Source organism: Eublepharis macularius, chromosome 6 (assembly GCF_028583425.1).
Source record: "Eublepharis macularius isolate TG4126 chromosome 6, MPM_Emac_v1.0, whole genome shotgun sequence".
In the NCBI taxonomy this organism is placed as follows: domain Eukaryota; kingdom Metazoa; phylum Chordata; class Lepidosauria; order Squamata; family Eublepharidae; genus Eublepharis; species Eublepharis macularius.
In genome coordinates, this window is record NC_072795.1 from 126,202,016 (window position 1) to 126,217,378 (window position 15,363).

Consider the following 15,363-nt stretch of genomic DNA (forward strand, 5'->3'; position numbering starts at 1 on the left):
AAGCTTGCCAAAACTAATTTGAGTCCTTTCCTTCTGCTTGATCCAGGGGCTGCATGTCCAAGTTTGCTGCACATTCTGCCACCACTGAATCCTTCGGGATGAAGACGGTCCTTTGGTCAGCAGCTCACCTGGGTTGCTTCAGCTATAAACATCGTTTCAGTGAGCGTCACGGCAGGTCTGTGTTCTTCGGAGTATCTTTTTCATGGTAAGCTGACCTTACGGCAGCCACGAAAGCTCTTCTGAAGGAAAACCCAGCAAACTGAGCTGAGATTGTAGGGATGGCCTCTTAGTCAAAGCTATTTTGGAGGGCTACAGCAGCTGAGGAGGAGCACTTTACCTCCAGCCTTCTGCTGGGCATCACCGGTGTTCACACGCTTTGCAGATCCAACCTATTGACCTGAGCAGTGGGTAGTAGCACATCTCCTCCTGAAGACGACAGGATCAAGTGATTTGGCGGATGCCACGCTTCTAAGATGGGGGCCCTTCTCAGCCAACAGAAGAAAACCATGAAGGCCTTCATCTCTTTTCTAATCAAAGCCCCATAGATTTGGACCACTCATACTGGGACATGAAGGAGAGAGATAGGGAAGAATCTCCTTCCTGATGACACACTTGGATTTGGAGGCACTCAGAAAGCAGGGAGACCTCCTTACCCATTTCTGACGGTTTCCAAGGCCCAGTGCAGGGTCAGAAAAGACCCCCCTGCCGATCTTTTGCCAGACCAAACAAAGCACCAATGTGCACTTTCCTGGACTTTTTTTTCTAATGCCGTCTCTGAGATGTTCAAAAAAGGCTGCCTTCATCCTGAGCTTCAGAAGTAAACGGGCCCAAGAGATGCCAATGTGCTTCTGAAGAGAGTAGTGGCCACTTTGGAGATGGTGCTTGAGGCACCCTGGCTAATGAAAGCAAGCAGTATGGCAAGGAAGAACACTGTTACACAAGCCCAGAATGTTCTGCAGCATCTAGACAGCATTGTGCTTCTAACACCTATTTTATTTTTATTATACTTCATTTATACCCCACCTTTCTACCCAAGGGGGATCCAAAGGGGGAATCGAACTCGTCGCCCAGATCCTAGTCCATCATTCTTGCCACACCACACTGGCTGATCACCTCTAACATGCTCGCGGTGATCAAATATTCTGAAATCCAAGTAAGCTTCCATGACTGTGTGGCAGGGGCTATGTTGCATAAGCGTATAAAATGTCTGGGTGTGCATGTGTGCTCTGCAACATTAGGTATCCTTTTAGAATGAGGACACTCAGACAGACAGGAATTTCACAATTCAGCTTACAGATGTTTTGCAAGTCTGCCTCCTACATCAACCCACTGTTTTAGGCATGTATTGCCATGCAACTGCAGAAACACCTTGGAAGTGTGAACAGGATATGGTGAAAAGATGAAAACCCACAGGAGTATCAGGCACAGGCTGCCGTAAATACTTTTTATACATTCTTCCCCCCAGGGGTCTCCTACCCATCTTCCCATGGGTTGACTCACAACAGATGCCGGATCTGCGTACGATTCCCATCTTTCAATCCTGGTCTTTTTTTTTAAAAAAAAAGCATACTAGAAGAACAATTATATAAAGTAAGCATATTGCTTAATTACCTATTTTATTCAGGTAATAAAATTTGTTTTACCCCTTGGTACAGAATTAGGATCTTTTGGGGCACAGAAAACACAAACCCAATAATGGAGAAACAGAAAACAATTATTAATGAGGCCAAGCGATGCCTAACCCATTCGGACATTTCCAAATTGCAGAGTGAGATACTGTCTAGCCTGCATCACAAGGCGTTCCTGACAGTCACATCACTACACAGCAGCTTTAGACTGTTTCCACGGGGCTTGTGTGCAAATCACGCTGAAACCAAAGGAGCAGCATTTGGCAGCTTCCCCTCACTATATTACAATTTAGAAGGAAATCGATAGTTACGTTCAGAGAATGGTCAGGGAAGACTAACAAACCAGGGGCCCCAGATCATTTAGTATCTACTCTCTATACAAAGAACTGCAGAATCAAATCTGAAAATGCATCACACAGGTAACATTTCCAACTACAACTTGCTCACTGTAAATTGTATTTATTTCTCCTCTTGCACAAATATCTGCAAATTAAAATAAATCTCCAAGTAAAATTATCTGGGGGGGGGAGGCGTGGAATACCGGTTTGTTGTATACATAAGCAATTTAGGATGAACAATTGCTGCTCACAGCAATTTTGTCTTTTAGGAACACCTTCAGTTTTTGGTATCAGCCTTGCCAAGCAGTCACAAGCCAAATTCATCCCAAGCCTTCTCTAGAAACAAGGAACTCCAAAGGCCTTGTTACAAATAAACATCCATAAAACTAGAACCTTTATTTGCCAACCCTTCTCTCTCTCTCCCCTACATCTTCAAAACTCTTCGTCAGAACCCTCTTCTCGTGCATCGGGGTAGTTCTTTCTAGATGGAAGAAAGAAACCCCTTCAACAGGTTTGCGACAAATCCTCAGGCTTCTGGTACATTAGCACTTCATACAGAAATAGATTTTCTGCCGCAGTGCTTTTAAAAACAAGTATTGCTGCGCGTAAGTTTATCTATCCCCCGCCCCCTCCACAATCAGAACATTTGTCTGAAAAGTTTATTTTCATTTCCTGAACACTTAAAAGCAGCTCTGCTTGAGAGGTTACACCAGTCTCCAGCAAGAACTAACAAAATTAAACTTATAAATTACAAGTGTTTGCTTCTGAAAGAGCGTCTGTAAACAGAAAACAAGACACACACAGATTGCGAGGAACACCCCCCCCCCCCAAATCATTTCATGCAACAGCAGGCAAGATGTAAAAAGCCACCTAAATTCACACATTTGTACACTGAATCATCAGAAAAAAGTATTCTTTAGTAAATCTGTACATCCAAATACATTTGGGAGCTACATCTAAGTTACATTATTTAATGTTTTATACACTTATTACTCCTTTTAAATCATCAATGAAACACTCCAACCTTGGGGGACAGAAAAAGGAGAACCAGCTTGGAACCAAAAAAAAAAGAAAAGAAAAAGAAATAGAGAAATTACAGACATTCAGTTATTTCTTCTTTAATCTAGACCTCCAAGTGTTTAATAAAAACAGATTGCATCGTCTTCGTTTAAACATTTTTGCTTCCTAACTGTACAAACAAATTACAGTGCAGAGAACTCCACCTTTAGTATTCAAAGTTTCTTTGGATGGATGGATCTCAGATATAGCTGGATATTCCTTTAAAGATGAATGGATGGGAAACTGGCCCAATTAAGAGTCGTAAGTTGACATTGCATGCAAATTATTTGCCATGTTCGAATAAACGTGTGTTATGTGTATACGCTGATACTGCAAATGACACCTGGTAGCACCCAGCGTTACTTTACCCTGTCAAATAGCATTAAAGTTGGAGGGAACAAATCTTTCTGGAAGAGTGTTGTTTTAAGTACTAGTAACTACTTAGTTTAAGGAGCCGCCTTCTCACTTTCCTTTTTAATTGAATGGAACAAATGCTTAAATACAGTTTTGTCCTCTTCACTGAAGAGAGCTAGTCTATTTCATCTTTAATGCGCTACTTTTTGGGAAGATTAGCCTGCACTGTGGTAATGCCTACGGAATACAAATCCAAGCATTTGCTGAGTACAGTTGGAGAAAGTCAGTAAGAATGCAGGATCAATGAAAACAGATGTTGCTTTAAATGATCCACAAAACAGAGACCCACAGAGTGCCCAGTGTTACACACACGATTTTCTTCTTGCGCTTTTTGGTGTGCAAGTTTATATACTCTGTTCCCTCCCCACCCCACCCCTAAAATGTTGACTGTTTCAGAGTTCAGTTTCTTAGTCAATTTTCACATTAGTGTAGATTTTGCGAACAAAGGCACTTGTTCCCATATAGCCAATAGCTCCTGCAAAAACGAGACAAAAATACATGTATCAGATAAGAGAACTGAAGTTTAACAATGGCCACAATCCAATGTGCAATTTATCTGAAAGTACTATTGGACTATACACATCATCAGGCTCAATGTTTTGCAAGCTGGCCTGCAAGAAGGAAATTATCTACCTAACTTATTGATTCCTTAGGGCAGCTTAGGAGCCATATTGACCACATGAGACCCACCGTGCTTGGCACGGATTCTGGTCGGCATGAAGTAAGCATTTCTACTCATTTCCAGCAGCTGTACTTTACCGTCACACACGGTCAACATGGAGGCTGCAGCTTCCTGGAAGTGACTGAAAACATGCACTGCAGCACCCAGCTGGCATGTGAGGTCCCAAGCATGATACACACACAAAAGCCCTTGAACCTGTCCTGAGTTAATTATGCTCCTGGGATACAGGGAGGAGTATTTAGGGCATAATTTTGGGGGGGGGCAGTGGTAGAGGAGAGAAATGGGCTGAGGAGGAAAACTTAGAAGAAAAAAGCCAGGTAAGTCATACTTGTCCTTTTCCCTCTGTGGGGGGATTCAAGAGAAGGGACATCCTTGTTCTTCGTTAAAATTAGCACAGTGATGTATGGCTGGCTAGTATCAGGACCCATGTTGGCCTTAGATGTTCTAACCACCATATCAGCACTGGACCTACTATTGACATTACCAAGGAGCTGGTTGGGGTACCCACCCACAATCCCGAGCACTTCCTCCACAACCTGGCTGGCTAGAGTCAGTTTGGTGTAGTTGTTAAGAGCGGCAGGACTCTAATCCGGAGAACCATGTTTGATTCCCCACTCCTCTGCTTGAAGCCAGCTGGGTGACCTTGGGTCAGTCACAGCTCTCTGGAGCTCTCTCAGCCCCACCCACCTCACAAGGTGATTATTGTTGTGGGGATAATAATTACATACTTTGTAAACTGCTCTGAGTGGATGTTAAGTTGTCCCGAAGGGCAGTATATAAATCAAATGTTGTTATTATTACCAGCAACCTAGCTGGACCAACTATGAAGATCTTAAAGCATCTTTTTTACTCCCTTTTCAGCTTGCTACTTTGAATTCTTGATCCCAGGTGCTTTGTTCTTTTTATTTTGTGATAAAAGATCCTAAAATCATCTTAGCTGTAATGAATTTTTTTCAGTCCTTTCATCCTTTAAGTCATAAATATTTCTGATGCTCAAGAATATTGTCTCAAAGAGCTTTGACGGGAGAAAGGAAAGCTATTAGAAGGAAGTAGAAGATCTGCAGCACTGGAGCAGAGAGGAGTGAATGACTGCCAGGAAGCATCGAGAGAAACTAATCCTATCCAAAAGAGTCCAGTAGCACCTTTAAGATTAACCAATTTTATTGTAGCATAAGCTTTTGAGAATCAAGTTCTCTTTGTCAGATGCATAGTACAGAAACTGGTTTCTGTACCATGCATCTGACTAAGAGAGCTGTGGTTCCCAAAAGCTTATGCTACAATAAAATTGGTTAGTCTTAAAGGTGCTACTGGACTCTTTTTGATTTTGCTACCACAGACTAACACGGCTAACTCCTCTGCATCTAATTCTATCCATTCATTCACATATTTGGGCAAATTCCTATGTGGGGACAATAACCAAAATCTGCAGACTTCTTAGTTTTGTTCACTGTAATCAAGCATGTTAACATAACAAAAGTAATTTAATTTAACTGGGACAGAAATTTAACTGGGACAGAAAACACAAAATTCAATTGTTTAAAAATAAAGGATAGGAATGAACAAAGATATAGTCTGAGATTATGAATACATTCTGAACTTACCACACATTATTCCCAAGGCTGTGCTAAATACTGCCATATAACCAAAGTAAAATGATGTCTGAAACAAGCCATACATTCTGAGAGAGAAAGAAGAAAAAAAAGTTTTCATCATCAAGCTTTTCTCAAGATACTTCTGAAGCCTGCTATTTTCTGTGTTAAATAAAAAAGATACTGAAGCCAATAATTAGAAGTTTAGCTGAATGAAAGTTTTATTATTTAAAAATGGAACACATAAACATCAAAGACTACTTACTTTGTCTTGAAAAAGTAGTAATAAAAGGAATACATGTAAACATAGATTGCAGTCGAAGCAGCGGACAGAAAACTCGTCCATTGCCTGAAGGAAAAAAAACAAAACAAACCCAAATCTCTCAATCATGCAGAGAACAGTTTGGAAACAACACAGTACCCCCCTCCTCGACAAGAATCACTGTAAATTGTGATTAAAATGTCGTTAAAATTAAGGCATTTGCAGACTTGTATGAAAAAAAAAATTTAACAGGAATAGCACCGTTTTGTAAACTGCTTTTGGCCAATTCCTTTCCCCCAGTTCTGTCCCTTTCACATCTAAATGGGCAAGAACTTTTAAAAAATACTAATGTTGGAGATTCTTCACTTAAATAGGCCAACATTTTTACCTAGCCTTTCGTGTTGGTTAAGATTGGGCAATTTAAAAAAAATAAACAACACACACTTACCACCTATAGTCCTCTGCATTTAGTAGGAAGTACGTACATACAATTGTCACACAAACTGTCACGATGCAGAGGATAACCAACACTAACATCATGAAGCCATAGACATAGTAGATTTTGTAAGCCCAGAAGGAGGTGAAGATAAAATACCTAAAGACAAAGATTTCATTGTACAGACATTCATTATTTAACTAGAACACATAAGCATCATATAAGTTTACCAATAAACAGTTTGCTTATTTTTAGGCAAAGGCAACTCACATTTCAATGAAAATGGATCCAAATGGGAGAATCCCGCCCAGGCAAACAATAACAGCTGGTTCCATAAACCTGAAAAACAAGCAGAATTGACGTCATTAGAGAAAAACTAATGGAGCAAGACGCTTAATCATAGCGTTCTTCCATAACACAACGAAATCAAAGGGAAGATCATGGCTGACTTGAGAAGACATTCACACCAAGTACTAAAAGGTCTCTGAGCGCTTCATTGAAACCCAGAAGGTGGGGCTCCAGGTACTTTCTTCGGAAATCTGCCAGCGGAAAGTTTCAATTGAAGATGAATTCCAGGGTTCCGGCGTCTTGCAGGTAAGCAGGATCTGAGTGCCAGTCCGTTGGGAAATCCACTCACCTAAGGAGGCAATTTCTGCTAAACTCAAAGCATGATGTTAGCTCTAACGCTGCTCTTTGCCTCCTGTTCCTTGCTCAGCAGGACACCTGCTGCAGCGAAAAACCAAAGCTCTCTGGCATATGAAAGACTAGTTTATGTAAAAATTACGTTTAGAGTATATTGGACACCACAGCGTCTTTCAACTAAAGGTTTAAGCACAGTGTCTAACTGCTGGCGATGTAATTCTCAAACTGCATCTCTTAAGCATGTGCTTTGGGCATGTTTAGTCATTCTGTTTTTAGGGGAGGAAGTTATTAGTCATATTAATTTTGTGTTAGAAAACTCAGGGCTTTTTACAATCTTCATTCAAGATCTTATTCATTTCAGAAAATAAAAAGTGTTATCCCTAATCAGGGCTTTTTTTCAGCAGGAACGTGGTGGAACGGAGTTCCGGACCCTCTTGAAAATGGTCACATGGCTGGTGGCCCCGCCCCCTGATCTCCAGACAGAGGGGAGTTGAGATTGCCCTCCGTGCCACGTGGCACGGAGGGCAATCTTAACTCCCCTCTGTCTGGAGATCAGGGGGCGGGGCCACCAGCCATGTGACCATTTTCTCCGAGGGCAACCCACTGAGTTCCACCACCTCTTTTCTCAGAAAGGGCAATCTAAACTCTCCCCTGTCTGGAGATCAGGAGACGGAGCCACCGGCCATGTGACCATTTTCGCCGAGGGCAATTTAAACCCCTCTTGTTCCAGATGACCCAAAGTGATATCATTGTGCAATCCTGAGTTCTACCACCTCTTTTCCCAGAAAAAAAGCCCTGAGAAAAGTCATTTATTTGTGAGAATGTTAATGCACTGTTAAATTACTTGTCTGTCTTTTGGAATCGAACCGATGTTCAACAGAAATGGACCCTCCGTGCCCTTACAGTTGCTAAAAGACTTATACTTCAGCGTTGGAAAGACAAAAGCAAACCTCTTGTAAAGCACTGGATTGAAGACCTTATAAACTTAACATTTGAATGTATTGCATATAGAAGGTAACTGTGCATATGGGCTTATATTTAGATACTTGGAAATCTTTTATAGATATCTACGTATAGATTTGCCAATTGTGTTTTTGCAGCCAGCACAGTTTTCTTTCTTTTTTACCTCTCCTGTTTGCTTTTTTATTTTTTTAATGTTTTTCCACAAATAAATGTTATAAAAAAACCTCAAGGAAATACAATAAACATCACACCACATTAAAAAAGAAAAAGAAACGGCATTCATACTTTACCATTTTTTTTCTGGGATTGGACGAGGAACAGCATTGACTCGACAAGGAAAATTGGGCTGGCCTGACAAATTTCGCCCGAGTATTGTGCCAACGAGGTTCAAGGGAAGAATAACAAAGAAGCATATGCAACATACGGCCACCTGTAAACTCACAGTCACAAAGACGAGAGGATATAAAATGCATCCAAGATTAAGCACATTTATTATATTATTACTTTGCGGGTAAAAATAAATTTAGGTGTAACAATGCATTTTAAACGGACAAGAGCACAGCAAAATGTAATCCCACTGTGGTAAAAAAAACCCCATAAAACTAAGCTAAACGACTTGTTCGCTTGTAATTTATCACAGCTAAATCACAAAAGCAGCATAACCCACAATAAAAATAGTGAATTCATCTTGACTGTGTAAAAAGAAATACCTTTAGACCTCAATCCTCCGAACAGATTGCTAAACATTATTTTCCTGTTTCCACTGTTAACCTGACAAAATTAAAATCTCTGCAAGCAAGCTTCTACCAACTCTTAGAAATTGGTGTGTTAAAGGGAAAGCATCCCAGTCTTTGCAGTTTCGCAGCTGGAACCCGTGGGGCTGTTGAACTACTCACCATTGTCCCAAAAGGGATCGCTCTGGATGCATGGTAATAGATGGCAATGAAGTTAATGAAGAAGGCCGTGCCGCACACCATCGCAGGGATCAGGAAGGCTCCGGTGAACATCTGCTTTATCCACCGCCTTCCTGCAGGCAGAAATATTCCAGTGCATTTGAGGCTCAGAACTACGGGGCCCGTTTCCCATCTTAACTCAAAAACCACACTGGCTGGGTGGGATTAGTGAGAAGTAGCAAGGGCCCGGCAAATGGACACAGGAACACGCTAGCTGGATGCTGCCCGTGGTGTGGCTGCAGCAGCGCAATCAAAGGATCAGCAGGAATGGACATAGCTGGACTACAAAGGGAAGAGAGTTAAATACTGTTTTTTTAAAAAAAAAAATCAGTGAATTCACAAGTGTTGTGCGAGCATTCAGCGCGTGTACAGCTAGAGCATGCTCACTTTTCAGCTCACGAGACTCAGCCAGAAAGTCTTGAGCTGAAGACTGGATCTGTGAACCACTTTTCCTTGTAGAATGAAAACAGAGGACCCCCAGGGCTTTTTTTCAGCAGGAACGCGGTGGAACGGAGTTCCGGCACAGAGTGGCGCGGAGGGCAATCTAAACTCCCCTCTGTCTGGAGATCAGGGGGCGGGGCCACCGGCCATGTGACCATTTTCACCAAGGGCGATTTAAACTTTAAAAAACTCCCCCCTTGTTCCAGCTGACCCAAAGCGACGTCATTGTGCGGTCCTGAGTTCCATGGTCCTGAGTTCCACCACCTCTTTTCCCAGAAAAAAAACCCTGAGAACCCCCATGTTAATGCGGCACTGTTCCTCACCTAATAAACATTATACTCGCAAGAAGTTAATATTTGGAAAGATAAACAATAGAAGTGACAGCTTTAGTTTCATGAACAGCTTCTCTATCAAGCTAGAACGCTCAAAATCAGCTTCTGAGTCTAGAGGAAAAAAAATGCTCCAGGCTTTCAATAATTTCATATCCCGATATTGGAAGGGAACGTCCTGAGACAAGCAGCATTTTAGATACCTCTAAAACAAACAATCACGTTAGGAAAGAAGAGGAACAGGTTTGGTTGGTGGCGGGGGGGGGGGGGGGGGGAACCAAGAACCCCAGAAATGTTTACTGGTACGGATAATCCCAAAAAGTCAGCAGCAGCACTGGGGAGCAAGATTAAACTCCTCCCCAAATTACCTTTAATATGATGCAGCTACAAAAGTAGTAGTAAAAAAAAATGCTTACCTCCTTGTCTGGCATAAAGACTTCCTCCAAAGTAGCCATTCACTGGGGATGTTGCAGCATAAACAAAAATAGCGGTACTTAGCATTGATCCTCTCCTAAAATGAAAGACATGTATTTTTGTCTACACAGATAACTGCCCACTATAAAAAGCTTACATACCAAGCATATGCTAAGATTAACTTTAACTTACTAAGGAAGTTCCTACTGAAATGCTGCCATGAAGGGCTAGCAGCGACCTAGGAGAAAGATATGTAGCTCAAGCACTGTTGTGGCGGAGCCAGGTGTGAAGTCTAGAACTATCTGTGACCAATGCCTTGATAACAGGATGCAGGGCTTTTTTTCAGCTGGAACGCGGTGGAACGGAGTTCTGGAACTGCTTGAAAATGGTCACATGGCTGGTGGCCCCGCCCCTTGATCTCCAGGCAGAGGGGAGTTTAGATTGCCCTCCGCACCGAGTGGCATGGAGGGCAATCTAAACTCCCCTCTGTCTGGAGATCAAGGGGCGGGGCCACCAGCCATGTGACCATTTTCTCCGAGGGCAACCCACGGAGTTCCACCACCTCTTTTCCCAGAAAAAAAGCCCTGATAGGATGCAATCCAATCTTAAAGAGGAGTCATGTCGGACAGGGGGGGGGGGGGGGGAGGAGTCTCCTGGCATTTAAATTTAGCTGTCATCAAGTGTCAATTATTATGGAGGGCTGTGATTGTTATTGGATGGTCATCTAGGTATTTGCTATTGGGTAAGTTATTCCTTTAAATGCTGGAGTTCAAAACCATGTTAAGGTTAGCCCCTGACCCCCCCCCCACCAAATATTACATATCTTTCTTGGAAATAAGCTGCCATATCCAGAGTCTGCTTCAGAAATGCGAGCCGGCTGTTATCTGGGGCATGCAGTGGGTCCACAGTGGCTGAAACAGCTTCAAAGTGTTTTATTATTAAATGAATCCATCCTTTGGATCTTTAGTTTTGTGCACATGTTAAGATCGTCAAGATGACAGCCCCCAAGAGTCCAAAATTCTGGGGGTCAGTTTTTTTCAAAATAGCGGTGTTTAAAAAGTCTTTGCTACTTTCTCTTACGACATTGTGGTGGGTGGGATGGGGGAATCATAACTGTATCTGGGCTGCTCTGTTTGATAACACTGGCCCCCTCTCTTTCTTTTAAACGATTATCCAGATTTTCTACAGAAAAGCTTTTTAACACTGTTCATGTTTAATAATAGAAGATGAAGTGATTGGCTCAGAGACCAGCACAGGGAAACTGTTGGCTAACTAGATCAGTTAAAATAGGGCTGATTTGCTACTGTTAACAAGAATCAAAGTTAAACATTAAACAAGACTAAACTGATTCTGCTGGTAGCAGATTTAGGCCAACAGGCACGTTCCATAACTGGACATGGAGGAATTCAACACTGGGTGGGGCATTCATCTGAGTAGTATATCTTACACGTATGTTTGGAAATTCAGAAACAGCTCTATAAAATCACCCTGCTGATGGAAAAGAGGTGATTTTGCTCCCTTCTCTTTCTAGTTGCAGCCCTCCAACCTCTCCTTTATTGCCATGCAAGTCACATAACTGCAAGAATTCTTGGGGGAGGGGACCTTAAAGGAAGGGCGGGGTACACAGGGGGGGAAGCTTCATGCCTTCCACTGAGAATTGGCTGGACCCTAAGTATGACGAGGTTGGTGTAAAGTTCAGATTTTTTAGATCTAAATTTTATAAGAGAATTTATTTTGTTTTAAGCTGACCAACTCTCCCCCCTCCTTATTTTTAGGACTGTTCAGTTTTCACACACTTTGTCTGCCATTTAGGTAGCAGTACTAGTAGCACTAGTAGTAACAACAACAACAACAGCGCTTATATACCGCACTTCTAAACAGATTAGTGCCTCACTCAGAGCAGTGAACAAATTAGTGTTATCATCACCCCCACAATACAGCTGGGGTAGCTGGGGCTGAGAGGAGTGGCTGACCCAAGGCCACCTGCTGAGCTCATGGCAGTCGTGGGATTCAAACCAGCAGAGTGCTGATTCTCAGCTGAACCACTTAACCACTGTGCTACAGCAGCTCTCTATTACTATTATTATTTCTCTATTACCCATCTTTACCAGAAATCTAGCTTTTCCATTCAAACAACTAGTTCAGAGTTTTCCTCATTAGCTGAGAGGGCTCTTTGTCTTTACCTCCTTCAGTTCTGGATTCCCACCCCTAGAGAGCATCCCTACGTACTCAGCTTTCAGCAGAGCGCAAAGACACAACTGTGAGTCACATAGCTGGGCCTGAGCAGGCTTCAACGAAGACCAGATGTGGTCTGGGGCAGTGCTGAACACACATGAACATATGAATAGCCTTATCGTGAGCCTTGATCTATCAAGGTCAGTGCTGTCTACTCTGACTGGCAGCAGCTCTTCAGAATCTTAGGTAGAAGTCTTTCACATCATCTACTAACTGATCCTTTTCACTGGAGGTGTCGGGGATGGAACCTGGGACCATCTACATGCCATGGAGCAGCAGCCAGCCCCCTTCCCGTGCGGCTCTATGGAGTGTTGTGGCTCTGCTGAGACTGACAAGCGTGGGAACTGCCTTATGGGACAAATGGGCTGCCAAGAAACCGTTCTATTCTCCCCTCGCCTTGTAATCTCTTCCATGTTCCTTGTGGCTGGTGGATTGGCATCTCTTAGCAGTTGCAGATCTTTAAACAGGCTTGGACGAAACAAGGGAAAGGGAGATTTGAGAAACGGGGCATCCTTCTCCTTGCCTGGCTAGGAGAAAACATCCAGTATTCTTGCTTGCTTTCTTTTGGGGTGGGGGGGAACCTTTTGATGAACTCCTAACTCATTCAGAAACCCTCCCTTCTGTTCCATGGCAGGAAGACAACCGGGAACCAGAGGGAGGGAGGTCTCATCTCTCAGAAAACGTTCCTTAGCCTCTTTCCTGTCTGTAGATACCCAAGTCATGATCCCAAAGATCAAGATGACAGAAGTCGCAGCATCTCATGAACATAACGCAACAGGTGTAGGTAGCCTGTTTCATCTGAAGCCCAATCATCAGCATCCAAGAAAATACAAGAATATACAGGAATTTACCTAACATACACAGCCAAACACACACACACACTCATGCTTAACCTGAGCTGAATTCCACTGCTGCATGATAGGAGGAGAATTATACCTCTGCATGCATTTTATTTCAGAAAATGTATTTCATAGATGCCTGACAAAATAAGAACAGTTCAGATCATTATTATATGCCAAATAAAGTAATGAAAAAGGCAGACGCACGAAATGTGCGTGATCCGGCACAACTGTCAGGCAACTGCAAAAGAACTTCCCCTCCCCCAAGTGACTCAGACATTTGCTACATGGTCTTTTTAATTGGGAGGGAAATGCATGTTTGCTTCTCACTAGCTTTTGATTAATTCCGACTAGAGATGCTGGATCCCCCAAAATTACTAGCCTATCTACTCACGCATGCCTATTTTAGACACTTGGGTGTCCTAAAATAAAAGGAGAATCGAGTTTCGTAAAGCATCAGTGCCCAATCACTTGCAGGCCATCCTTATTACTTGTTAAGTGCCGAAGGCAACTGGCGGCCCCATGAAGAGCAATGATTTCAATGTAATTAGAGAAATGTAAGTCTGCTTAGGAGAGCGCTGAAAATGTTGCGTTCCAGGCACATACACAAGAAGGTAACTGCCTCAAAGGGCATCTACCTCCCATGCTGAAACTGAAAGCGTCTCCCAAGTTACAATCAAATTACACGCAAGCCGAACATACATTGCCCTCCATCGTGACATCTCCTTAGTGAAAATTGCTGGCCGGTGTTTTAATGTGCAAATGTAGAAAGTAAGTAGAGCCACACTCCAAACCCTAAATCAGAACATGTTTTTGATACTGTGGGTCAAGAAAAACAAGACCGTCTTCCACATTACACTCTAGAAAGACCAGCGTGTGTGTGTGTGTGTGTGTGTGAGCGCGCAGGGAGGAGGGGGCAGAGTCCACATTTATCCAAAGAGGTTTTATCAGTCCTCTGAAACATGCTGGCTTAATGCTATAGCCTTGTTTTCCACTTGTGAAAGACATATTTGCCAGCAGAAAAGGGAATGGGGGATTTTCATCAATTCTCCTTCCCCAGTGCAGGCCCTACTTGGTCCCTATGCTTTTTCTAGGGGCTACCAATCCCCTGGAGGCAGACTGCAGGGGGTACAGCTGGTTATACTGGGAGAGAGACGGGGAATTTTGTCTCATTCCCAATGCGCCACAGACACCAGACCAAATCTGAGTGATTAACAGAAAAATATTAACTGCATCTGTACTTACTGCTCCTACGAGTAACACTTTATATAGAACTGGGATTGTACCCTCTTTATGCACCCTCACTACTGCCCTCTAAGGCAAGTATCATTCCCATTTTAGTAGGAGAGGAACAAAGACCAATCAGCAGTAACTTGTCCCAGATCACACAATGATTCCGTGGCAGAGGAGGATCCTGAATTTGGATCCCAGGCCCAGCAAACACAACTGTCCACACAAATACTCCCCACCAGACACTGTCCCAATTCAACTGAAACCTTGGGGCTTTTCAAAATTATTCTTAAGGGCCCTGTGCCTGGAAAGTGTGTAAGAACTGTGCTCACAATGTGTATGTTGGGGAGGGGGGTGGGGGGACAGGCTCTAGGAGCAACTGCCCTCCTCTCCCTAGTGCCTCAGTCTTGGAAAATTCAGTTTCAAATGCATGGAAGTGGGCTTGCTGGATAAGGTGCAGGACCTTTTGAAATATGACAAAGGCGCAAAGCAGTACTCACTCCGTGTATAAATCCTCCAGCATCGCCACAATAATCACTATGAAAGAAACCGCAAAGATTTGGCAGCCGGACCCAATCAGCGATGAAAATATTAACGGGTGGCTGGATGGCCTGAAGACATCTCCGTGAACTTGTTTCCAACCATATTCGTCCCCTAAATCTCTGTCCTGCACAAGAAGAAAATGGTTTTAAATCGAGAGCTGCTCCCAAAGAAGAAAATGGATAGCTGTGTCAAGTAGATTTCAAGGCTTCCCCAAGCAGAATGTTGGCCTGTATCAAACCACACAGCTCCCAAAAATGCGTACTACAAGCCTCATTTCCCAAAGTTCAGCCTATTTGTAAAAATTCAGTTCCTAGCCACAATCCCTTGTGTTTAGCAGCTCTAACCAAGCCATTTTAACTTCATCGT

The 15,363-nt window shown here is 42.9% G+C and overlaps 1 protein-coding gene across 1 annotated transcript in view; it reads right to left on the minus strand.

Annotated features, from left to right (window-relative positions):
• Window positions 1–2,862: 2,862 nt before the first annotated feature.
• The window catches only part of TM9SF3 (transmembrane 9 superfamily member 3), a 45,032-nt gene continuing 32,531 nt past the window's right edge, over window positions 2,863–15,363 (minus strand). Inside the window, exons 7-15 of the mRNA XM_054982868.1 lie at window positions 14,955–15,121; window positions 10,153–10,247; window positions 8,910–9,040; window positions 8,304–8,443; window positions 6,679–6,747; window positions 6,421–6,567; window positions 5,976–6,059; window positions 5,723–5,799; window positions 2,863–3,914 (exon numbers count right to left, since the gene is read on the minus strand). Coding sequence (XP_054838843.1) covers window positions 3,847–3,914; window positions 5,723–5,799; window positions 5,976–6,059; window positions 6,421–6,567; window positions 6,679–6,747; window positions 8,304–8,443; window positions 8,910–9,040; window positions 10,153–10,247; window positions 14,955–15,121 — 978 coding nt within the window. The 3' untranslated portion in view covers window positions 2,863–3,846. The remainder of the gene's footprint in view (window positions 3,915–5,722; window positions 5,800–5,975; window positions 6,060–6,420; window positions 6,568–6,678; window positions 6,748–8,303; window positions 8,444–8,909; window positions 9,041–10,152; window positions 10,248–14,954; window positions 15,122–15,363) is intronic.